General features: G+C 54.3%; 7 protein-coding genes across 7 annotated transcripts; 4 read left to right on the top strand and 3 right to left on the bottom strand.

Moving 5' to 3' along the window:
- Positions 1-61: 61 nt before the first annotated feature.
- Positions 62-1,517, bottom strand: JCM15063_000533 (aldo/keto reductase family protein; the record flags this gene model as incomplete). The annotated part of the gene is made up of 7 exons (XM_076678451.1): positions 62-177; positions 282-408; positions 486-566; positions 645-992; positions 1,073-1,180; positions 1,231-1,381; positions 1,453-1,517. 7 exons carry the CDS (start codon positions 1,515-1,517, stop codon positions 62-64), a joined length of 996 nt encoding a protein of 331 aa, XP_076534434.1.
- A 279-nt stretch (positions 1,518-1,796) lies between these two features.
- JCM15063_000532 (uncharacterized protein) lies at positions 1,797-3,835 on the bottom strand (the record flags this gene model as incomplete). The annotated part of the gene is made up of 6 exons (XM_076678450.1): positions 1,797-1,972; positions 2,091-2,373; positions 2,448-2,727; positions 2,795-2,918; positions 2,986-3,684; positions 3,796-3,835. The coding sequence occupies 6 exons, from the start codon at positions 3,833-3,835 to the stop codon at positions 1,797-1,799; spliced, it is 1,602 nt and encodes a 533-aa protein (XP_076534433.1).
- Positions 3,836-4,246: 411 nt separating this feature from the next.
- On the top strand, positions 4,247-6,964 carry NOP9 (RNA-binding RNA processing protein NOP9; the record flags this gene model as incomplete). Its single annotated transcript, XM_076678449.1, has 6 exons — positions 4,247-4,300; positions 4,379-4,909; positions 4,971-5,930; positions 5,995-6,078; positions 6,140-6,249; positions 6,313-6,964. 6 exons carry the CDS (start codon positions 4,247-4,249, stop codon positions 6,962-6,964), a joined length of 2,391 nt encoding a protein of 796 aa, XP_076534432.1.
- A 2,124-nt stretch (positions 6,965-9,088) lies between these two features.
- On the top strand, positions 9,089-13,507 carry PAN2 (poly(A)-specific ribonuclease; the record flags this gene model as incomplete). Its single annotated transcript, XM_076678448.1, has 14 exons — positions 9,089-9,432; positions 9,505-9,631; positions 9,695-9,891; positions 9,961-11,054; positions 11,118-11,431; positions 11,504-11,866; positions 11,932-11,992; positions 12,056-12,162; positions 12,222-12,334; positions 12,400-12,505; positions 12,569-12,749; positions 12,819-12,953; positions 13,027-13,274; positions 13,352-13,507. 14 exons carry the CDS (start codon positions 9,089-9,091, stop codon positions 13,505-13,507), a joined length of 3,546 nt encoding a protein of 1,181 aa, XP_076534431.1.
- Positions 13,508-14,149: 642 nt separating this feature from the next.
- On the top strand, positions 14,150-16,415 carry JCM15063_000529 (MFS transporter; the record flags this gene model as incomplete). Its single annotated transcript, XM_076678447.1, has 8 exons — positions 14,150-14,346; positions 14,427-14,461; positions 14,587-14,690; positions 14,768-14,867; positions 14,934-15,678; positions 15,745-15,841; positions 15,909-15,988; positions 16,067-16,415. The coding sequence occupies 8 exons, from the start codon at positions 14,150-14,152 to the stop codon at positions 16,413-16,415; spliced, it is 1,707 nt and encodes a 568-aa protein (XP_076534430.1).
- A 723-nt stretch (positions 16,416-17,138) lies between these two features.
- Positions 17,139-21,532, top strand: KAP114 (karyopherin KAP114; the record flags this gene model as incomplete). The annotated part of the gene is made up of 17 exons (XM_076678446.1): positions 17,139-17,244; positions 17,318-17,379; positions 17,448-17,537; positions 17,611-17,682; positions 17,743-17,964; positions 18,040-18,264; positions 18,327-18,770; positions 18,843-19,104; positions 19,175-19,337; positions 19,405-19,622; positions 19,691-20,033; positions 20,108-20,324; positions 20,394-20,578; positions 20,650-20,780; positions 20,891-21,088; positions 21,185-21,312; positions 21,401-21,532. 17 exons carry the CDS (start codon positions 17,139-17,141, stop codon positions 21,530-21,532), a joined length of 3,198 nt encoding a protein of 1,065 aa, XP_076534429.1.
- Positions 21,533-21,665: 133 nt separating this feature from the next.
- Positions 21,666-24,228, bottom strand: JCM15063_000527 (uncharacterized protein; the record flags this gene model as incomplete). The annotated part of the gene is made up of 3 exons (XM_076678445.1): positions 21,666-23,325; positions 23,412-23,940; positions 24,000-24,228. 3 exons carry the CDS (start codon positions 24,226-24,228, stop codon positions 21,666-21,668), a joined length of 2,418 nt encoding a protein of 805 aa, XP_076534428.1.
- Between the last annotated feature and the right edge of the window lie 296 nt (positions 24,229-24,524).

Genomic DNA, 24,524 nt, shown 5'->3' with positions numbered 1-24,524 from the left:
TCCTGCAATTACGAGCTTTCCTTCAGATTTGACACAATATGCGTGTGTACGCGCAGTCAAGTTAGTCCTTCCAGATTTTGACTCCCCAGGCCTCTTCAGGATCGACCGTTCGCTTCGTGCCAAAAGTCGCGGCTTGTTTCTCCAGCTTGAGCACTTCATCCCGAGAAAGCTTAATCTCTGTATCGTCGACAAGCCAAAAGACAGTCAGTCATGAACGTCGATATATAGCGGGAAAACACTCGCGCTGGGGGCGTGGTCAGTTCCGGACAAGTGTAGCTTACGTTCAAAGTTTGAACGAATTCGTTCGGGCGTGACCGACTTTGGCAAGCAGACGACTCCTCGTGCCACCTGCCAGCTGATCAAGACATTCGCAGGCTGGGTTTGATGCGCTTGCGCGATAGCTTTCACCTGGATGTCGAGAACGACAGTCAAGGGCTTGCTGACGAGATACATCGCATACTCAAGCGAGGGAGCTGGGAACGTACGACAGGGTCTTCAAGCTGAGGAGCGCCCGTCGAACCGAGAGGGGAGTAGGACTCGAGCAGGATCGAGTTTTTCGCGGCCCACTGTCCAAAACCCCAAATCAGGATTCAGCTTGAGACTTTGATCCTGCAAGAAAAGAGAAGAAGAGCGTGTCGACTTACAGCGACGAGTTCGGGTTGTGCGCAATGCAAGTTCAGCTCGACCTGGTTCACCGCCGGACGAATCTTGGCCTTAGCGAACAACTTTTCCATCTTCGGGATCGTGAAGTTACTGATCCCGATATTTCTGACCTTGCCACTCTCCACGAGTCGCTCCATCGCTTCCCACGTCGGCGAGACGTCGTTCGTCAGCCCCCAGTCGATGTTGGGTTTGCCTTCCGAGGTTTGACCCGGTGCAAACGCGACCGGCCAATGCATCAGGTAGAGGTCGAGGTATTCGAGTCCGAGGTCCGAGAGCGTCTTATCGAGAGCTTTTCCAACGCAGTCAGGATGATGCTCCGTGTTCCACAACTATTCATTTCGCGTTCGAAAGTGGATCAATGAGTCTCCCATCTTGCGGCTGTTTAAAGCTGAAGAATGAGAAATTTTACCTTGGACGTGACAAAGAGCTGATCGCGAGCGATGCCTCCCGCTTTGATCCCTTGTCCGACTTCTCCCTCGTTCTTATATGCAGCGGCACAGTCTGGACATCGAGAAGACTGGGTGAGTACGAGTGTATAGTTCAGACAGGATTCCGAGTTGTACGCACCGATGTGTCTCCGCAATTGACAACGAGGAAAGAGGATGAGAACTTGGGCGGCAGACTTCGGGACCGACGGACGAGCAGGACCGACCTGTATCCACTCTGAATGGCCACCTTGACAGCGTTGCTGACTTCTCCCGGCGAGCTCTTCCACGTCCTGGAGCATGCAGCAGAACTGATTAGCCTCCACTTGTGACGTACATCGTCGAGAAAAGGTAGCAGACTGACCCTAGTCCAATCGCAGGAATACTGAGACCTTTACTTCCAATCTGAAAAGCTTTGCCGAGCGACATGTTGCGTGTGACAGGCGAGCGAAAAGCGAAAGCAGCGATGTGGGGAGCCGGAATTTCTCGAGCGACTAAGCCTGAATATTGGTAATACCCATAAATGTAAGGGCGATTCGGAATGCCAAATCTGCACACTTGAGTCGAATTGTCTTATACCTGCAGAATAACTAGTTGCTCGAGCAGAACCCAATAACTATTGATATCGGAGCCAATAGCGCCGCTGGCATGTATCGAACATGAATTGAGTGATTTGGGATCAATATGTTTGCATTGAACCGCACGCCCCTACTGGGAAACCGGTGCTGAAGCAGCTATCCGATCTCGAAGTTCTTCCTTGCCAGCTTCCATCGCAGCATCCCAAAACGCAATCTCGAGCTCGGTCGCTTTCTCAAAGATTTTGGCGAGCTCTTCAAGTCGCTTGGGCGAGATTGGAGATGCCGACAGCGTTGATTCGAGTAGATCTGTGTCAGCAGCGAATTCCAGATCTCGAATATTGGTATCAGTGATCGTTCTCTCGGCACATAAAGGAAGCACTGGCGCAAGATGAAAAGCGAAAAGAGAAAAAAGTCCGAAACTGACCGATTCCAGTCTTGACGGCACCTTGATACCAATCGCCACCGTATTCCTTGATCCATCCCCAATACCGGTTTTTGCTCTCATCCTTCTCGACGCCTTTGATCGCGTTCACCAACCGTTTGCCAACTTGACCGTAGCCGATCAGGCACGGTGCAGTGACGACACGCGTGTCGAGCAAGTCACCTTTGGACGATGTGTCGAGGACGTAGCGCGTGTAGGCGATGTTGCTGAGCGATTCAGGAACTGCCATCAATTCTTCTCGAGAGATTCCATACGTCTCGCAGTACTGTCCCGCCAGATGAGCACCTCAGTTACTGAACCTTTCCCATCGACTTGACGGAGACATGGGATATAACTCACGCTGACGTGCATCTCGGTTTCCTTGAGTACAGCATTGACAATCTCGATCGACGCCGCCATCTCCTTCATATCTTCCGTCTTGTACGCCGCGAGCGAATTCGATCGCCCGTACTGCTTGAGAAAGTGGTAGTCTTGCTGAATGAAATGCAGGAATGATGATAGCGGCATGGTCCCGTCGGCAAGTCCTTGTGGGAACGGATGGTACACGTAACGGTTCCACAGAGGCAGGTTGTACGATATCAGATAGTCGGTGAACGGAGTTGCAGAATGCGGATTGGGGCTATGACTCGTACGATCAGGTCAGCCAGCGAGCAAGGTTCGGGAAAGAGACGGGACATCCAACGTACAGAGGGATCGAGCGAGGTGCGAGGCTGTGAAAGTGATTGACGGGGCCTGCGCCACGGCCGAGAGGGTAAGAGGACGCGATCGCGTCTGCCACGTAGTCGGCTGCAGCTTGAACCGCATCGGGAACTGCTCGTCGAGATGCGAAAATCTGAGCAGGGAGCGACAATATGCCATCGGACAAGAAAAACCTTACCCGTCTCTCCTCGAGCAAGTCCAGCAGCAACTGCAGCCGCCAACGTGCATCCTGTCCCATGCGTATTTTTCACGTCGAGGTATCGCCTCTCGCTCAGATACTCCTTTTCTTCCTGAGCATCCCACAGCAGGTCGGCCACCACCTTTTCGCCGCCCCTTTTCGAAATTGGCATGTGTCCACCTTTGAGGTAGACCCATCGCGTGCCTTTGGCTGCGAGTTCTCGTGCACACGTCCGCATATCGTCGACCGACCGGATGCTTCCCGGTTCGCGTCCAGTCAAGAATTCTGCTTCTGGGATATTGGGCGTCACGACCGTCGCCCAAGGCAGCAAGAGGGACCGCAGGGAATCGACAGCTTCCGGCGCGAGAAGCGAATGACCGGACGTTGAAACGCATACGGGGTCGACAACTATCTTCGCTTGGTCCTTGCCTTGGGGTCCAAAGTGCTGTTCGAGCACGTCGACGACGGTTCTGATGGTGTTCTCGTCGTACAGCATGCCAGTCTTGATCGCTTGTGCGCCAATGTCGTCGATCAAAACGCTCTCGAGCTGACGCTTGACCATGCCGCGAGAAACTCCCTCAACCTGCTGGACTCCATGCGTATTTTGCGCGGTGAGCGCCGTGATGACGGTTGTGCCGTAGCATGAGAAAGCAGCGATCGTTTTGAGATCTGCTTGGATGCCTGCCCCCGCACCCGAGTCTGTACAGCAGAGTCGGATTTCGGCATATCAAGTGGGATAAAGAGGGGGCGAAGGTCGACGCTGTCAGTTGCGGCTGGAACAGTAGAGGGGGAGGCACGATTGTAGCTGACCGGATCCTGCAATCGTCAGCACGACGGGTGGAGTGCTCATCTCGTGCAGAACGTGCAGATGGAGGACCCTCCAAGTTGACTCTCGCCTTGGCCTTCGTGACGCGCCCACAATTCAGAATTATTGTCGAATTTGCCTCGGACTATTTCAGCGTCGCCGGCCGTCATCATTTCGACGCAGAGTGTTGGTCTGCCGAGTCTGCAGCAAGTCACATTACCAGATTGTCCAATAAAATCAAATTAATCGCTCTTTTTGAGAAATCGGCTGTGCAGCAAAAAAAATCCGGGTGCTCGACAGCCAGTATTTCGACGTCCTCACGACACGGCACCCTTTGCGAACGCACAACCCAACCACACCACTACATACCAGCATCGGAGTGCAGCTAGCCAGAAATTCCGTTAGCCCACAGACGGGTGAACTTGAAAGAAACTCTACATCTAGGATCGAGCCAAGATGCCTCGTCCTCGCCAACGTAAAGGTGCTGATGCCCGCAAGGAGGAGAAAAAGGTATAGCAGACATTCACTAGCGCTTGCGTGAAGCTTGCAAGCTGACGCGACCCTCGTCGGGAACAAACACTTGCATAGGCGAAGCGGGAGCAGGAAGAAGCAGCGGACGCAGCGCGGTTGGCTCGTGAGAAGCGCGAACGAGAGCGCAAGACTCGACTAGAGATGGACTCGCTCCCGACAGCCGCCTCGGGTGACAGACCAAGGATCGTCGACCCTGATGCTCTCCCCGAACCCGATCCCGACACGAAGGCATACTTCCAGAAGGTCGCCGAACAGATTGAAGAGATGCAACAGAATGGGCACGGCCAGCGCGAGAAGCAGTACGTGCTAGACGAAAACGGTTACGAGGTCGAGGAGGAGCTTGAGGACGAGCGGCCGCTCCTGTTGAGGTCGGCGCTCGAGTCCTTGTCCGGACACGAAGTTGCTCTCGCAGGAGACAACGAGTCGAGTGTAGTTCTCGAACGACTTTTGCATGCCATGGACGACTCGGCAAAGCGGGTTCTGCTCGATCGATTCACCGGACAATTCGAGAAACTTGTCAAGCACCGCACCGCATCGCACGTTCTCCAGACTCTCTTCGAGCTCGCTGGACCTACGGTTGATCGCGAGGTACGTCATCTCCAGCAATATAACCCCCTTAAGTGCGAGACTGATGTGCGCGTTTGAACAGACCCGAGGCAACATCGCCTCACCCCCGGAATCGAGCGAATCCGCCTCCGAACTTCCGACCATGACCGACCTGCTGCTTTCACTCCTCCCCGAGATCTTGCCCTCGCTCGCCACGCTGATCTACGATCCTTTCGCGTCTCACATCGTCCGCGTTCTCCTCCTCGTCTTCTCTGGCGTACCCTGTTCTCAAGCGGACGGCGCTCCGGCACGGGGGGAACGATCAAAAAAGTCTACTCAATTCCGCAAGAACCAAGGTGCTTCTTTCGGCAAGAACTGGCTCTCGGATGACCATTCGACAGATCCGGCGGTTTCGAAGGGGAAGGGCAGAACCCTCGCCGTCCCACCGTCGTTCGGCAAGGCTCTCGAGGAGATGAATACTGCGTTGGATCAACTCGATATCGATGCTGCAGCCATCTCGGGCGCTCAGACCGCAGTGCCTGGAGAAGGCGTCAGGAAAGCTGCGATGCACGAAGTTGCAGGTCCCGTCATGCGCATTCTGATTGAGCTCGAGGCATCGAGTGCAGGTGGATGGAAGAAGGGCGGATGGGCAGACCGGATTCTGTGTGGACAAGTTTCGGAAGTTCAAGACTCGACCCAATCGAGCGAGAAGGCACAAGAATTGCGAGAAGAGTTCCTTGCTGGCCTCCTTCGTCACCCGGCATCTTCGCCGACATTCGAAGTGCTGCTCACACTTGCGCCGCATCCGGTCTTTTCGGCGCTTTGGGACTCGTTCTTCAAGGGCAAGCTCCATCGATTGGCCGGAAATGCCGTCGCCAACTTTGTCGTGGCAGTCGGAATCAGCCGGGTCGATGAGCAGCAATTGGAAGCTCTCGTCAAGGAAGTCAGAGGTATTGCTACAGAGCGCAGGGGAGAGTGGATCGACAATTTCAGGACTGGTGTGTTGAGACAGATGCTCGAGATGTCGGCGAAATTAGGCAAGTGCGAAGCCGAGATGAGCGAGGTGAGCTAATCTTCATCCGTCTCCACCAATCCAACGCTTTGTGACTAAAGTATACCATGTGCAGCTGATTCTCGACACCTTTGGATTGGCTGGCGAAGACGAGCGCAAATTGGTCGTGCCTTGTGTTCTCACGCTCAACCGCTACCAGGTGCGCACTTTCCGCCGCTCATGCAGTATCTCCTCTTGCTGATCCTCTGTTGAGTCTGCAGCACTGGAAGAAGCTTGGCAAGAACGTCCCGGAACCCTCGACTCAGGGATCGGTACTGTTGCAGACTTGGTTAAAATTGCACGCGCCGCATCAACAGGTCGTCTTTGACAGGTGAGCGAGATCCTTTGCCTAAAGTTATATCGCCTGTGATTGACATCGCAACTCTCGCTCTAGCATCGCCTCGATGGACCTTGATGCCGTCCTGGCTTTGACTCGCTCCGCGACGTCCTCCCGCGTTCTCGATGCCCTTCTCACTTCGCCTACAACTCCGCCACGAGCTCTTCGCACGTTCCTTCTCTCGCTCATCGGCCACTACCCCGCCGTCGCGTCCGACCGCATCGGTAGTCGAGTCGCCGAGAAATGTTTCGCCGTCGCCGACGTCTACCTCAAAGACAAGATTGCCGCTTCACTTGCGGCCGATCCACGCACGGCGATGGACTTGCAAAAGAGTCCGTACGGTCATTTCTTTGCGCGCAAAGTTGAATTGCCGTTGTGGGAACGCAGGAGGGATGATTGGAAGGCCAAGATGGCGCGGTTGGCAGCGGAAGAGAAGGCGAAGAAGCAGGAAGACGAAGCAATCGCCAAGCGGAGAGGTCAAACATCGATTGCAGCCACGCCGGTATCGGTGGAAGAGGACAAGCAGTTGAAGAAAAAGAAGCGGGAGAGGAAAGCGGATGAAGTGGACGAGATCTTCTCGAAGGCCAAGAAGTCAAAGACTGACTCGGAACCTGTCGAGAAGAGGGAAAGAGAAGTGCTCGTGAAACCTAAGAAGACTAGGGAGCAAGAGCTGGGTGATGTCTTGCAGGCCATCAAGGCGAGCATGTAATAGCACCCTTTTCTTTTGATCAAACTCTTACACCTCGCACGATTGAAGCATGATGGTTCAGGGTCTGCGTATCGATATCTTTGGTATAGCCTCTTCGGTCGGAAGCGTCTTCCTTGTCCCCACCTCGCGTATTGCCGATGTATGGGTCTACATTGTAAGAACGCTCGGATCGCTCAAGTGGGTTTGTGCTGAGTCCGCCGTCAGCGGGCACCTCTTCGGTGAAAGTCACGAAACTCCGAGTTTCGGACAGTCTGATCGAGCCATGCGGGTCCGAGGACTCCGATGCCACCGCTGACGAGGAATTGTGCATGTGGGTCTTCTGGTTCCGCTTCTCTCTTTCTTTCACATTCTAGTGCAAGAGATGTCGCACCCGAATCATCCCCCCTACGGACAAAGCGGGAACCCCTTTCTCCCAGAACAACGCGGTCTTCCGACGATGCAGCCCAAAGCGTCCCCGCCCCGACAAGCGAATCCATTTTACACCGTGCGTGATTCCGCCTCTCACGCCATTATTCAGAATCAGAATCGCAATTCTGCCCTTGCCAATTCGCATACTGAAAGAGACCTATACTTCCAGGGGAACCTGCCGCAGACGCACAGTTCTCTCGCTCGTCCTTTCGACGACCTCTATGGGTACACTCATTACCTCTCCACGTTTTATGACTCCCACTGATGCATTTCCGGCGTTTTTGGCGAAATGTACGGGCGCAGCAATGTGCAACCGCATGGCCAAACTCATTACCAGCAGACAAATTCAGCCTTGGCCGCACCGAATCCCTACGGTCATTATTCGAGCTACCACAATCCCTACGGTCACAGGCAGTCACATCTGGGCGTCAACAATCCCAACAACCACGCGGACTCATTCATGGGCTCGTCCGATCTCGACAGACATGTTCACCCCTCGCACGTCCAAGGTCCATACACCCCGAACACACCCGTCCCCGTGTCGGCAATTGCAGCAGAGACAAGGTCGCCTCGTACGTATCTGTATTGAAATCCACTCCAGGCATCTCGTGTAGTAGTGCTGAAGAAGGGCTTTGGTCATACCACAGAATTCGACCAGGGACCTGTCTCTGATCGCAATCCCGGTGTCAACTCTTCGTCAGGCTCGTTCAACCTCGTCAGTGGTGCTTCACCCTGGGACAAGTTTCAAGTTCCACGAGAAGTGACACCTGCGCCGCTTGGATACCGACCCGGCGCGTCACTGCCTTCTCCCCCGACCCAGAACAAGGAACAGAAGTCTACACGCCATCACCGTGACACACAAGACGAATCAGAAGACGAAAATGACCCAACATACCGTGCGACCAGGACTACAAAATCCGGAATACTACGATAAGACCGGGTCGTGTCGGAGATGGCTTCATCGATTACTACGGCGATCAGAGGTCTGGCAGTCACTAAGGAGGCTGTTTGGTCAGCAAGTCGAGAAGTAAGACAGGAACGTTTGTGGGGCGATGCCGTAGGAAGCACACTGGTTGTGCAGGTGACAGAAGGCCGGAAGCTGGCAGGTAGAAATCAGTTTGTGTTCGTTCGTCTGTCCCTCTTGTAATACTGCTTTCGTAACGATCAGGAACGAGATGCTCCTGGTACCGCGGGAGAAAGACTGGTACAGCTTTAAAGAGGCATAGTTGCAGGTTGGGCAGGCCCCAAGCGGAATATCGGGAGACGAACTCCAAAGCAAATTTGATACGGTCCGAGTGAGATACAGACAGGGCAGGGTTCTAGCGAGCTGTCATCAAGGTAACAAGCGGATCTGTCCGCAGGACGTCAGAGTTGAAAGATTCGGATCCTACCGCTTAGGTACTTATGCGTTCTTGGGCCATACGCGTCGCTATGATGGTCGAAGGGCGTGACTGTTGTTTCTTGGTGTAAGCCAGAACGGGCAGCAGCAGGTAGGAGAGTGAGGCACGAAGTCGATCGACGACGTCGCGCGCTCGCGTTCATCAATATTTGCGATCAACTTCGGCTACGCTAGAACGCGCATACAGGGCGGACAACGTCAAAAGTCTATTGGAGCGTGCGCGACCGGCAGCAGCGCGTTCTACCTCGAAGCTGGAGCGCGACTCTGTACTTTGACCAACATCGACGTCGGATCCGTAGCCGCCAACTCGACGGTCAATGGACTATTCGGCCTTCTCGGCCGGCCAGGAGTCGTCACCATGGCAGCCCTTGCCTGCGCAGTACCTGCCGAGCCCGCCGACTGCACTCTGCTTCGACCCGCTCTCCCCACTCCTCTTCACCGCAAACCCGCAGGGAACCGTCTCGAGCTACTTCTGCTCACCGACAACAGGGCTAGGCGGCAAGTACACGAGCTACCGGGGTCATCGAGGCGCAGTGGGGGATATGGCCATTGACCAAACTGGCATCTTGAGCGTCGGCGGAGGCGGCCAGGCCCCTGGACTCGCGGGCGCAGGCAACATCAAGATGGCAAATCGTCGCGCGATGACTCTTTGGAGCATCGAGTATGTCCCGCCCTGCATTCTTTGCGATTTTGATAATATTGGTTGATCAATCCTCTTTTGCCTCGAAAACAGCACCGATCAGTCCGTCCCCCTGACGACTTTTGCGTTCACTCCGTCGCGATCATCAGAGATCATCACGACTGGCCCAGGAAGTGATCTGTACGTGTGCAACGTTACACGAGGCAGCATTGTCCGACAAGTAAGCCTTTCCTTGGCTCGAACACTGCGCTGCCTTGATTGACCATATCACGGTGTTACTCAGCAACGTGCCACTCTACCCTTCTTGCATCTGCGACGCACAAATCAACTGGTGGCGTCCACGGTCAACGGCTCTCTGGCACTTCTCGATCCGCGAACTCCAGAAATCACGACAGGGGAAACAGTCCTCGCTCATACTGGTGGCATCAGTCAGCTCGAGGCAGAAGGTAACTACGTGATCACAGTGGGATACACCATGCGGTACGAACCTCGTTCCCGTTTTCTTTCGATCGCACTAATGAGCTCACGAAATCGAATCTCACACACCAGACAAGGTCTGCCGCTGCCTGATCCTTATCTCAAATTGCACGACACCCGATTCCTACGCCCGCTCTCGCCGATACCTTTCCCGACACCTCCGGCTCTTGTGCGGTTCCATCCGCGCCTCTCGGGTAACGTTGTTGTCGCTTCGGCCGACGGACGCGTTCAAATGCTCGACCTCAAGGACGTGTCCAAGTCAACCGTCTTCCAAGTCGAAACGACCTCGATGCTGACCTCGATGGCGATCTCACCAACCGGGGAAGGACTCGCATTTGGAGATACGGAAGGCCTGGTCCACCTGTGGTCCGCTCGACCTGATGAGGGAGACGCGCGATTCTGTCGTTTCGAAGGAGATGTCGAATTGCCTGATCCCCAAGATCCTCCTGAACGGATCACCTGGAGAGATGACACCCCGCTCAATTCGATCGGAATGCCATACTATTCGACACCACTGTTGTCATTGCTCCCGACCTCGATGACTGAACCGAGCACGATCACTGCATCGCGCAGACCAGCTCAGATCGATGCTCAGATCCTGGCGACGGCCAAGACTGTCGACTTTATCGGTTACGCAAGTTATCCGGCTCACATGCGTGCTGCAGGTCGACGGAATCAAGCACGGGCCCCTGGAGGGCTCAAGAACGCCGGTCGAGTCGGAGTTGATGCGCCCATGTTCCGGAGCGAGCGTGAGCGAGTCGAGGCGAAGCGACAACGAGATCGGAAAGGCTCAGTCTCGGGTGACAAGAAGGAAGAGGTCGATGAAGAACCCAAAGAGGAGGACAAGATGCCGAAATATTACCGAAAAGTCGAGATCAAGTACTCGAGGTTCGGAATCGAAGATTTCGACTTTGCGTTCTACAACAAGACACCTTATTCGGGACTCGAAACGCACATTACCAATTCGTACACCAACTCGCTACTCCAAGCGCTGCATTACCTTCCACCAATCCGCACTCTTGCCGAATCCCACACGTACGAGGCGTGCCCGAAGGAGAACTGCCTTTTGTGCGAGGCAGGATTCCTGTTCAAGATGCTCAAAGACGCCAAGGGAATGAACTGTCAAGCGAGCAATTTCTCACGAGCCTTTGGAGAGAACCCTCAGGGTGAGTCGCCCAGCGCTCTCCACACAAATATTCGATCTGACCAGACGAGTGAAAACTTTGCAGTCACTGCTCTTGGCTTGATCGATCTCGAGAACGATTCGAGCAAAACGACCGCGTACTCGACTTTGATCCAGACTTTCAACCGATACCTGCTCGAACAGATGACGGTCGAGTCTTCGCTGCCTCCGAACGTTGTGCCAAACCCTGCCGTCCTGCTCAAGAACTCTACTTTCTCCTCTGAACCGGGCAAACGGACACCTCCCATGGCACAGCTGGTCAAGGTTGATTTCAAGACTCACTCCACCTGTTCGAGCTGTAGTGCCAAGTCTGAACGGGAAACTGGCGCGAACGTGATCGACCTCATTTACCCTCGTCGTGTACGCGTCTGCTCCGTGTCACTCGATTTGCCGCCATTCGCTCGAGCTGACTGACATTGCTTGATCTCGCAGGCCATGTCGAATGAACCGATTCCTTCGACCTCGTTCACCTCGATCGTTGCGTCATCGCTTACACGCGAGACGATCGCTCGGTTACCATGTTCGAGCTGTCGCCAGAACACCCACATCCGAACTCGACGCGCTCTACCGGAATCGACGCCCTTGCCACCTGTGCTCGTCTTCAATGCGGGCGTGCGAACGGCCGAGGAGCTCGAACTGTGGATGGACAAGCGTGGTGATGGACCCGAACACAAGAAGCGATGGCTCAAGAGCAAGTTCGTGTTGGGCAAAGGACCGAACGGAGAACCGATCGTGAGCGAGAACGGCAAGCGATCGAAATCGAGAGGCAGAGATCACGTCGAGTACGAGTTGAGGGTGAGCATTCGCTTCCATCATCATCGCTGTTGTTCAACTCTCGCTGAACGAGCTTGGGACGTCAGGCCATGGTCGTTCAGATCCAAGCCGAGGCAGACACTCCTCATCTCGTTGCTCTCGCTCGGGGCAAGTTGTCCTGTTTACTTTTCCGACCCAGCATCAACTGACCTGGTGGCTTTGTTCGTGCAGTTTCGCCTGAAGGCTCAAATGCTGCAGCTTCATGGTATCTATTTAACGACTTCCTCGTCCGCCCAATCTCGGAGGATGAAGCTCTCAGTTTTTCTGGTGACTGGAAGGTGAGCTTGTACCGATCAGCAGACACTGGTGATCTGAGCTAATCACATGGACGGAATAGATTCCTGCCGTGCTCTTCTGGGAACGCGTCGATTCGAACGACATCCTCGACTTTTCGTCGTTGCCACTCAAGGGCGACCCGTCAATCTTGTGCGAAGACATCACGATTTCCAAGTGAGGATGAATTCACTCGCTCTTCAATTGCTCGCCCAAGTTGAGCAGTCATCATGCCGAAACAGACATCGCGATCGCGCCATGGTCAAACACGAACCTTTCCAACCCGATGAGCTTCCGAGACGAGGCACACTCGTTTCGATCGACGCAGAGTTTGTCTCATTGCAACAAGTGCGTTTCCCCCTCGTCTCTGTAACGCTACACGCTTCCTCACGCAGCTCGCGCATCCTACAGGAGGAAGCCGAATTCCACTCTGACGGCACCAAGAAAGTGATTCGACCGTCTCGCATGACTCTGGCACGGGTATCAGTCTTGCGCGGTGAAGGTCCGGGTACAGGAATCCCGTTCATCGACGATCACATCCACACGAGCGAGCCGGTGGTCGACTATCTTACCGAGTTTTCCGGAATTCGAGGTAAAGCGTCCGATCCTTGTTTTTGTCTTAAGATCGTCATGCTTACGAGACTGTACATCTGGTCGCTAGCGGGTGATCTCGATCCGTTCTCGTCGAGACATACTCTTGTGCCCCTCAAGGTAGCGTACAAGAAGCTGCGCATGCTGGTGGATCTTGGCTGCGTGTTTATTGGTCACGGCCTCAACAAGGATCTTCGGATCATCAGTGAGCTACAACCGACTTGGATACGAGATTCTGTGCGCTCGACTGACTGGCTTTGCTCCTATTTCACCGACAGATATCTACATCCCGCCAACGCAAATTATCGACACCGTCAACATTTATCATCTCGCATCGCGCCAGCGCAAACTGTCGCTCCGGTTCCTCGCATACGCAGTGTTGCACTCTGCGATCCAAGCCGATACGCACGACTCGATCGAAGACGCTCGGACCGCTTTGCAACTGTACGAAGAGCACAACCGGTTAGAGGCCGAAGGTTCTTGGGAAGACACGCTCGAAGAAGTTTACGCTCAGGGCAAACAGACCGTCAGTTCATCCCTTTCTTCGCATTGTCGCGAGTCGCCACTGAAGACCTGTATCTCGCTCTTTCAAAAAAAAAACAGAACTTCAAGGTACCGATGCCTGATCCTCCACCGGCAGCTCGAGTTGAACCTCCTCCATTCGCACTCGGCGCACTCGGGCCTCTGCCGAATCAGCCTCCCATGTTTTTGCGCAACGGGAACGGATCTGGAGGTGGTCGTAGAGGCTTCATGGGCTGAACGAGTACTGTAGACAGAGGAGACGCTCCTCACTTGTTGTAATGTTCCAGTACAGGGAAAAAACCTCATTAACTAGGTCATGCTGATTTGCCCTCGTTTGCGCCTCGTCTTTTCGCCAGCAGACGCGAAGCGGATTCATGCGCGGGACAACGCGGGAAGGAAATGCAACTGACCTTCTCAAAGCGATCTAGATCTGGGACTCCATCTTTTCTGTCTTCCCGGAACACGCGGAGACCGCCTCGCGATGCGGAGATGTCGCCGACTGTCCGTCGGCTTGCCTGCCCGCTGCACAGTCCGGAGTCTTTTGCTCGCGTAGCAGGCGAGCAGATCGAGCGCGAGGAAGCGAAGAAACCGAACGCGCGCGCAGGACGCGTGTACGCATTCGAGCACGTGCGGCTGCGACGGTCAAGCGAATACCCGGACGCCGGAGAGGAAGGATTACGGAAGATTCGGGCGAGTTGCCGAGGCAACCGACCTCGGACGGAGATGAAGCTTCAAAACTCGGACCAAATTAGCGGGCGATCCTTTCGCATCGTCTCCGTGAACTCCCTCTCCTCCTCTTCCTCCTCCTATCACTCGCCACCGTTCAGTCAGCTCGCAAGACTCTGCTCGTCGACCGCTACAAGAGCTATTCGACTCGCGATGAGTTCGGCCAACAGTACAACTTCGACTCTTGCCGGCGCGCCGGAACCTTCCAACAAGCACAAGATGGCAGACCCGGAAAAGGGCCTCGCGGAACCGACATACAAAGGTCACGGCACTGAGGCCTCGCCGTTCATCGTGACATGGCAGGAGAACGATCCCGAGAACCCGATGAACTGGACTCCGCTCAAGAAGTGGTAAGTGGGACCCGCGTCGTCCGAAAAAAGGCGCTCAATTCCCCTCAATCCGGCATCCGTCTGACCCGCATTTGTGACAGGCTTATTACTATCAATGCCGCCTTTGCGACTCTCTGTGAGTGACACCGTCTTCAGTCGATCAGTCGAGCGGGGCTGCTTAGCGCATACACCGCCCGACACTGCTTATCGCCTTGATCCGGTTCAGCTCGCTGACCCGACATTTGCTTCTCCGCATAACAGGTGTCGCATTCGCATCGTCAGTCTACTCGGGAGGCATTCGGCAATTCGTCGTCTTCTTTGGCAAGGACATCGAGGTCCTCACGCTCGGAATCTCCCTCTTTGTCGTGAGTCTCGACTTGATCGACGCGCATCGACTAGATAGAGCGTGAGCATGTTTGACATGTTTCGTCTGCTCCTACAGCTCGGATTCGCCTTTGGCCCGCTTCTGTGGGCTCCCTTCAGTGAACAATGGGGTCGACGGAATATCTTCATCATTTCCTACCTGCCTTTCGTCCTGTTCAGTGAGTCCCTGGGCCTGTTTTGGATACTCTCGCTGAATCGAGCTGACCCTGATCGCGCACTAATAGACATCGGCTGCGCTCGTGCCGAAAACATCACGACGATGTTGATCTGCCGATTCCTCGGAGGCTTCTTCGGCAGTTCGCCACTGACGAACTCTGGAGGTGTCATTTCCGATCTCTTCAATCCCGCGGAACGAGCGCTCGGCATTTCCATCTTCGCCCTGTGTCCGTTCGGAGGACCGATCATTGGACCCATCGTCGGCAGCTTCATCGGCATCACTATCAGCTGGCGCTGGATCTTCTACATCCTCATCATCTTCTCGTTCGTGATGTGGATTCTCGGCTTCTTGAACCCTGAAACCTACGCCCCGGTGCTCCTCCGCCGCCGAGCCGCCAAGCTCCAGAAGGAGAACGGCCAAGTCTACCGATCTCAATTCGACCTCCACCCCATGTTCGCCGCCCCTCTCGCCACAAAAATGAAGACCGCCATCGCGCGACCGTTCGTGCTGCTGTTCAAGGAGATGATTGTCCTCCTCATGTCGCTCTACGCGGCCTTCATCTACGGAGTTCTGTACCTCTTCTTCGGCGCGATTCCGATTGTCTTCGTCCAAGACCGCGGATGGTCGCCTGGCGTTGCATCCCTCCCGTTCATCGGTATCGGATTGGGAATGGTTTCGGCCGTCATCATCAACGTGTTCGAGAACAAGCGCTACGTCCGCAACCTGATCGCGAACGGAGGATCGCTTCCCCCCGAAGCTCGTTTGCCTCTGTGCTGCTTTGCTGGAGTCATCCTCCCTGTTGGTCTGTTCTGGTAAGCTTATCGTTTTCTCGCACTGATGACATGCGAATCATGCTTAATGTTCTCGGCCCTGTAAAGGTTTGCCTGGACGACGCAACCTTCGGTTCACTGGATCGTCCCCATCATTGCCAGTTTCCCCTTCGGCATGTCGATGGTTCTCGTCTTCCTCACGATGGTGAGCTCATCTAGCAAAGCAATGTTCCAATCTACACGAGCTGACCCAACTCTTTCGCGTGCTGCAGTTCTCGTACCTTATTGATGTCTACTACGTCTTTGCCGCTTCGGCTTTGGCTGCGAACGCTGTCCTCCGATCTCTCCTCGGGTATGTTCCGGCAACACTCGCTTCTCGAGGGAAAATGCTGGTACTGACTCGCTGTTCTCGAATTTGTGCCCGTTCCAGTTTTGCGTTCCCGCTGTTCACTCGATACATGTTTGCGAACCTCGGTACCCAATGGGCGTTGACGTTGCTCGCGTTCCTGTCGGTCCTGTTTATGCCGGTTCCGTTCGTTTTCTACTACTATGGACACCGCATTCGAGCGAAATCGACCTTTGCGCCGAAACCCGCCGCCGCTCCAGCTGCAGCTCCCGCTCCTACATCAGTTCCTACCACCGCTGCACCTTCCGAACATTCGACCGTGAGGGATATGCAGGAAGAGCTCGAAATCGGTGCCGAAGTCGACCGGGAAGACGAGATCGCACAGGAGAAGAAAGCCGGAATGTACCACCCTACAACAAGCACCGAAGCATAATTTCGTCACACTCGGTTGCTTTTGAGTGACGAGACTCGACTCTTTTACCCAATCCCTTAGATTTACCTAATTTTTGAATCCGTGGCATCACATTATACCTCGAATAGACTTGTTTGTCATGCAAATAGACTTGATCGCATCGCACACGTTTCCGGCGCCCGCGAGTCCATGTTGCGCTCGGGAGATAAAGGGAGAGAGGCAATTCAAACGAGGTCCAGGCGGCACACACATTCAAGTTGGTGCGAGGGCGCAAACGCAGTCAAACGCGTCGCTTTCGGACGACCCAATTGCGTATGCTGTTCCAAGTGCGCAAAGTCCAGAGTCTAGAATGTCTCTGGGAAGCAACGTACGCGAGCCGGTGTATGAAAGGAAGCGAGACAGCAATCGGAGGCCTCGGAGGAGGTCGGACGCCAGACAATAGCCGATTCCCGAGTCGCTGTGTCACCTATTCTCTAACTAGCATGACTAGACGTACGCGAGGCTCCCTTCGAGAGTCGGTCCCTGATAAATGATCGATTGCCAGCATTCTGCGAAGGCAGCATCGTCGAGCCTTTCCGAGGCAGCGACGCGGTCGCACTATAGTCTTGTGCTACGACAGCGTGTCGGCATGCTGCCTAGGAAGCGCAAGCGAGAGATTGAGTTGATTCAGTGGATTTTCCGGATTTTGGGCGCGAAGTTGAACAAACACTCTCATCTCGGATCCTCGTTACTACGAGACTCGAGATGGACACAAACACGCTCTTGCAGCTGCTGCAAGCGACTCTCGATGCTGATCCGAACGTACGAGTACGCGCCGAACTAAGCCTCGCCGAAGCGACTCGCTCATCTGGTCTGTCTCTTGTCGTCGTGTGCACTGTCACCCTGACCTCGTGACTGAGCTGACACAACTCGATATTATTCAGAGACCGCTCTCGGCCTCGCTAGGATCGCGACGGAGCAACAGGTCGAAGTGCATCTGCGCCAGGCAAGTCTGCTCCCCTCTCTATTCTCCCGTCCAACCTCTTAGGCTTACCTGAACCTTACTATCTGCAGTCTGCAAGCTTTGCCCTCAAGAAATATGTGAAAGAACACTGGTCCCCGTTCTTCCCTACATTCAAGGGTCCCACCGCAACGAGCCCAGACGTGAGTGCTGCTCACGCGAATCCAAGCTTGCTGTACGATTCCTGATCTGGACGACGACGGGAACGACTATCAGATCAAGGCCCAGGTGCGACAAGTCGTGTTTGCTGGCCTCTCGGACCCTATCCGCAAAATCCGGCTAGCCTGTGTACGTTCTGGCCTCTCCGCCTGCTGCATGAATCAAAAGCTGATCCCACAATCGTTACAGGCAAACATCATCTCGTCGGTCGCCCAGCCGGATTGGCCTGATGACTGGCCCACCCTCATGGACGAGCTTCTCGCGCTCGTCCGCTCGCCTTCGATCGATGCGGTCGAAGGTGGCATGCGTGTCTTGAGCGACTTTGTCAGCATCAGCTTGACCGAGGATCAGTTGTTGCCCATCGCACGTGACATGCTTCCTACGCTACTCACGATTCTCGGCTCTCCACAAGTGAGTGACCTTTCAACTACCTGCTTTTTCAACCTGCTTTCAATGACCTTACGCGGCTACACGATTCGCTTGCAGACGTATGGGCCAGCGACTCGAGCCCGCTCGATCTTGATTTTCCGGCAGTGCGTCATGACTCTGTTCACGGTCAAGGATGAGCACCCCGAAGCCGTGCGAGCCGCGATTGGCGAGATCTTGCCTCAGTGGCTCGATGCATTCCGTCAACTCCTCGAAGTCGACATTGCGGGAGAATTGAAAGAGGGCAACTGGGAAGGTATCGCTGTGCGGATAGCCATCTTCAATGTAGGTCCAACTCGTTCTCGGTCTCGGCATGGAGAAGCACAGGCTCACTATTTACACCACAGGCCCTTGAAGTCATCCTCAACTCGTTCCCTTCGACCCTCAAATCGACCCTGCCGCTCTTTGTTTCGCAATCGTCGGCGCACTTGTCGGCCGTTCTCCCGATCTACGATGCTGCCTACTTGTCCAACTCTTCCGACTTTTCGATCCCTTCTACGAGCGCAGGCGACGAAGATTCAGACATCTCAATGGATCTCGGCTCATTCGTCGCGACCATTCTCGACTTTATCGCTCAAGCGGCACGGCGCAAGACCGTTCGAAGTCTGTTTGCCGAAAACAACAAACCGACAGCTGGACTCGTCGAGTTCCTCAAGCAAGCGATCGAGTTTTCCAAGATGACGACCGAGGACGAAGACACGTGGGCTTCGGACCCGAACGCGTTTGTCGCAGACGAGGACGACGAAATGGTCAGCCAGAACGTGAGGGCAGCTGCCCTTGACATGTCGATCGTAAGTCGCTTTGCGTATTTTGCATGCCCTCCTCCTCCTGCGGTGTGTTCACGCTAGTCTCTCTCCTTGTAGGCGTTTGTCGAAACATTCTCGTCGAGTGGTCTCATCGCTCTGCAAACGGCCTTTGAATCAATCGCCGCTCAAAGCGAACAGCTTCGTTCGCAATCGAACGAAGATTGGTGGAAGGGTCTCGAGAGTGCGCTAGCGGTCGTCGGAGGCATTTCGGAAGATTTGATTGATCATGTCCAGGAGAGGGCAGAAGAAGGCAGACCTCCCAAATTCAACCTAGAGCGTGTGTTCGAAGGCATCGTCATGAATTGCCTCAGCGCTTCGAGTGAGTAGTCTCTTGCATCTCCAATTGGGTCACTTGACGCTTTGGCTGATCTTGCTCTACGGTCCAATAGACGTCCAGTTCCTCCAGGGACGAGCGTTCGTATTTGCCAGTCAATACTCGGAAGCGCTTCCTTCCCAGCTTGCCAAACAGTACATCGATGCCGCAATCCAAGTGCTGGATTCGGCTGATGCCGGTGTTCCCGTCAAGGTTTCCGCTGTTCGAGCACTGACCAAGTACGGCCTTTTTTTCACGGCGCGACATTTTCAGCATTTCAAGCTGATCTCATTTTCGTGATTCCAGCTTCTTCCGCCACTTGAAAGCAAATGTCGACTCGTCGCAAGCCGCTCTCGCTCTATCGAAATTGCTGCCACTGTTGCCACAAGCGACCGAGAACACCCTCGTCCTTGTTCTCGACGCCATCCAGTCCAGTCTCAAGGGAGGTAGCTCGGCCGTTACCGCAGAAACTTACGCCCTGCTGATCAAGGCGCTGCTGGAGACCTGGTTTGCCAAGCCCGAAGGTCGGTCTTGCTCCCTACCGACTCGCGCTCGATATAACGAGCTGAGCCGAGTCGATTACATTGTTCAGATCCGATTCTTGGTTCCGCCATCTCGGACGTCTTTGGATCTCTGTCTTCCTCGACTTCGCCGAATGCGCGAACTGCAATCCTCAACAGCGCCTTGCCGGCCTTGTCCGCGATCATGACCGAGCTCAAGGTCGATCCCCTGTCGGTGCGAGCGTCAACTGCTGTTGACATTGCCGACAACATTTTCACGCACATGCCGTCACCTCTCCTCGCTGGAAGCTTTGAGCGAATCGCCGAAAATCTGTTTGTGGCGCTCAATGCAACTGACGATCGAGACGTAACGCAATCGGGTCTCAACATTGTGACTTCGGTTATTCGCAAGGATGTCAACCAGCTTCTCACTTGGTGAGCCTCTTCTTCTATTCGTGACTGTCTTCCTTGAGACAAGGGAAATTGATGAATGGAAATCTTGCCTCAAGGTCGAGCGCCTCGGGTCAATCTGGGCTTGAATTGGTTTTGGCTCAAGTCGCGAACCAGCTTCAACCTTCGGATTCTGAAGCTGGAGGTCTCTTCGTAGGAGACCTCGTCATTCACCTTTTGCGCAAAGCTGGTCCTGCGATCGGACCGGTCCTTCCCGACCTCTTGAAAGCGTTCGTGAACCGACTCGCCACTGCTCAAACTGCCATGTTTACCCAAGTAAGATCCTCCTCAAGCACACCAACCTCGTTTGATCCGGGCGTACTGATCCAAGATATCCGTGTCCAGAGTATGGTTCTGCCTTTCGCCTATGTGATTGACCAACAGCTCGATACGGCCCTGTCTCTCCTCGAGAGCATCGTCGTGCCCCCTCAAACTCCTGGTGCTGCTCAACAACCTGCACTCGAAGTCCTGTTGTCGGCATGGTGTGACTACGCGAGTGACTTCCAGGGATTCTGGAACCAGAAACTGAGGTGAGAGACCACTCTTCCGCTTGTTGTGTACCAGGATTGACCGATCCCCTCAACGCTATGCTATCGAGCAGTACTGTCGCTCTCACGAAGCTGTACGCTGCTTCGTCAAGACCGAGCTTGCAAAACCTTCAAGTCAAGGGCGATCTCTTGATCACAAGTGAGAACAAGAACAAGATCATGACTCGTGCTCGAGCTCGTCAAAGTCAGGAAAACTCTCTCTCCCATCTGTCTCTCTTCCCTTTGATGGATCAGAATGCGACCCTCGTGAACTCGAACTGACGAGAGAGGACATTCTTCTTTGAAATCACCCAGATCCTGATCAATTCCCGCCGATCCCGTTCCCGGCGAAAGCGCTCAAGCTTTTGTTGCGTGAAGCGCAAACAGCCGCGGCTCAAGACGGATCGAAACCTGTACCGGACGATGCCGAGTCGGACGACGGGGATGACGAATGGGCAGATGAAGGTGCCGAGTTCAATGCCGGTAACGATCAAGATCTCGACTTTTTGTCAGGTCAGTCGGGAGATTCTCTGCCTTTTCAAGGCATATCGGTATGTAAAATAGCTTGGCAATTGTTGCTGACGAGAACAAGTCGGGATGCTTGAACAGAGATGCTTTCCGGAGGAGGAGGGTTGAGCAAATACATGATGCATTCTGGAGGAGATTCGGACGATGGAGAAGACGCGCTTGACGAACAAGACCTGAAAGACGACCCCATCTACAACTTGGACCTTCGAGTACGTCAATCGATTCTTCATGTGTCATGCCACGCTGGGCCAGGGGATTCTATGTTCTAATCCTTTTTCGGTTCTTTCTTGTCTATAGTCTCACCTCACAGCGTTCTTCCACCATGCGTACGAAACCGATTCAAACTCGTTCAAGCAGTTGGCGGAGCAGTTCCTGAATCAGGAGGAGAGGGCCGTCTTGACCCACTTGCTGTCTTCTCCAGTTGCCTAGATCGAACAACTAGACATGAACTCCCACACATTTGCGCACGAGATGAAATGTCTCTTGTCTCTCGGATCCACTTGCAGAGAGAGGAGGTGCGGGAGGGGGTACCTCAAATATTGCAAGCGCTAAGGTCATCGAGCTATATCGGCGAAGATTCCTTGCTGGTAGGAACCGAGGCGAACAAGACCTGAGTAACGGAAGGCAACGCGAATGCGAGGCCTCCTCCACCGGTTCCTGTTCCTGAAGATGCAGGTTTCGAGACCGCACGAACGGGAACAGGTGGACCTGTAGGCACATTCGGCACAAGCGTTCTCGGTTTGCTGGTGTGAGCGATTCTGACTGGAGAAGCCGGTCTAGTTCGCAAGATTTGGGCCTCATCATCGACCTCCATCCTCGGATCCGAATCGTGTTGCTCCTGTTTGACGTCGAGTTCGGGGGGTTCGAGACTCTGATCGACTTGAGCTCTCAGTTGATTCGTGTTGGTTTCTTGTCGTACCGGATCGATCGACCAAGCATCTACCGCACTGCGAGGCAAGATCTTGCCTCCTTTCAAAACGACAAACTCTCCTTGTTCTCCACGTTGGGTCAATCTGTCTCGAATCAAATCTTCGACAGATCTCCTGCTGTACCCTTTCCTGACTCGAGTTCCATCGGTATCATCGATCACTTTCTTCTCGTCTTCGTCGGAAGAAGAAGAATCGTCGTCGTCTGAAGATCCAGTTGCGTACGAGGTAGTCGAATGGTACTCTCCTCCGAACGGTTCAAACTCTCGTTCGAGCAAGAGGGTCGATTCAGGTAATCGGTGACCAAACGCGTAAACGATCCGATTCGAAGATCGACGTCGTTCCGTCTTGTTGGCAGCATGACTCGTCGAGGCGTTGTTGGGAGTGACGACAAGTTTCGGAAAGAATGAATCTCGCATCGAAGTCGTGTGAAAGAAGGAATCTCGTAACCGAACGCGAGTTGGTCTCTTTGGTTTTGTGATGGTACGAGTCGGATCGGGATTCGATGTGCCAGGATGTACAAGTCCCGACGAAGGGTTAATCCCGCTCGAACGCCTCGCGCGTACAGATGGGACTGTCGATTTCGAGGAGACAGTCGTTTTCGAAAGTGATCGAGGTTTCTTGTTGGCTTCGTCCAAATCAGACAACGATGACTCGCTCGCGGTTGTTCGATTGGTGTCATGATCGTACCCGTACGAGGCAGGTCCCTCTCTTGCATAAGAGGCGTGTTCAACGTCTCCGTCTTGATCAGAACGGTCGTCGTCGTCGTCATCGTCTTCGGCGTAACTGACGACTTTGCTCTCTCTCCGAGCAGATGTCCTACTTGGTCTCGTGGACGTCACCGCGGAACCCTTCTGTCGAGACGACTGGAAGCTCGTCGCACGTCTCTGAGACTTCGTACCAGTTGGTGGCACCGCAGTCGTCGAGGTAGAGGAAGGGTTGAACTTGATCCGAATCTTGGTTGAACCGTTTCCTCCCGTAGAAGTAGCAGATAACGGAGGAGTTGCAGTCTTTGTATATGTACTTTTCCCTGCTCTCAAACCTGACGACGTAGATGGGGCGCCTATGACGACTCCGATCAGGGTAGATCCAGTAGATCTTCGGTTCGCATTGGAAGCGGCGATTTGAGGCGGTGGCGGTGCGGGTACGGGAGCAGGAGAAGATCGATTCGAAGTAGTGGCTATGTTTGGAAGGCCAGTGAAAGACGAGGTTGAAGCGTTCGTCGGGCCATTCGCGGTTGAAGACAGGTTGAGGAAATTTGACTTTCTCGGTTGATTCGGCAACAACGCGTCATACCTGCAGAATCATGTCGCAAGAAGCATCATCAGGAGATGTGAGCTTTTGCGCAACACTCCTGCGACGTGACGAGAATCCAAGCTGACCTTGCCAACCTCAGTTCGCCTTCCTTGACTTTCCTCTGACGTTCCTCCTCGGCTTTGCCACCAGTTCCACTCGAACTTCCAGTGTACACCCAGCCTCGACCTCGCAATTCTTCGAGTTCGATGATCAGTTTGCTGCGTTCGTGAATGAGGCGTTCACGCTCGACCCTCGAAGCGCGTTTCTCAAGTACTTCGGGGTACCTGTGCAGTCGATGGTACAAAGCGTCGGATGTGTCAATCTCGGCCAATGCGGCGTGGCGCGAGTTGCGACTTGGAAGGAATTCGGTTTCGTCCATCAAACGGTACAGAGGTTTCGCTTGTTGTTGTGTTTTATTCGCCAATTTCTGTGATTGCTCCGGTACAGAGGTAGCAGTTGGCGTAGCGGAGACGTCAGGGTTTGGGGACGCCGACGAGGCGGGAGTAGGGGAAGAAGAGGAAGAAGTCGAAGGAGGATAGTGCACGAGTCGAGGCAAGAGCCGCGTCGTGAGCAGAATCGAAGTCTTGAGGGGCAGATGTAGTCGAGCACTTGGACCTGTCCACATCGCACCCTGTCAGTGATAAATACAGCGTTGAACTCGAGAGCGAACGGACTCGAATCGGAAGAATGGCGATCGTCTGCTTGCAACTGGTCGCCAGAGATTACGCCCGCGGTCGATCCACCGAACGAACTCCTTGTGAGCCGTTTCTCCCGCTTCTGCACGGCAGCGAGCGGCTGAGGTTGCGGCGGAGGTACGGCAGCCAAGTCCAATTCGGGCTCAACTTGCGAGATGGGCCGCTTGCCGAGTGCCTTGAGGGACACGGGAGCATTCTCGGCTCCCATGTTACGAGTAGAGTAGCACTGAGCGAGTGCTTGAGACGAGTTGTTTTGGTTCAAGCTGGGCCGAAAGTTCCGCTCGAGCTGGCTTGACGAACGTCTTTTGCTACTTGGTGGATACGCGGGAGTTGTCGCTCGCAGGTGCTGTCCTCGATGCAGCAGCTGAAGACGGCCGAGAGTGCCGAGAAAGTCGGGCAGCGAATGCGAAGCGGTGAAATTCTCGCTCTCGAGCTGGAATTTCTGTTCGAGGAACAGGTGGCGTACGAATGGATCAACAGTCGAGTGTTGAAGTCCCAAAGTCC

Source organism: Sporobolomyces koalae (assembly GCF_050403365.1).
Source record: "Sporobolomyces koalae JCM15063 DNA, S_koalae_JCM15063T_v1_ctg14, whole genome shotgun sequence".
Taxonomy (NCBI): Eukaryota; Fungi; Basidiomycota; class Microbotryomycetes; order Sporidiobolales; family Sporidiobolaceae; genus Sporobolomyces; species Sporobolomyces koalae.
Note: the sequence above shows the minus strand (reverse complement) of the source record. Positions and strands in the feature narration are given on the sequence as shown.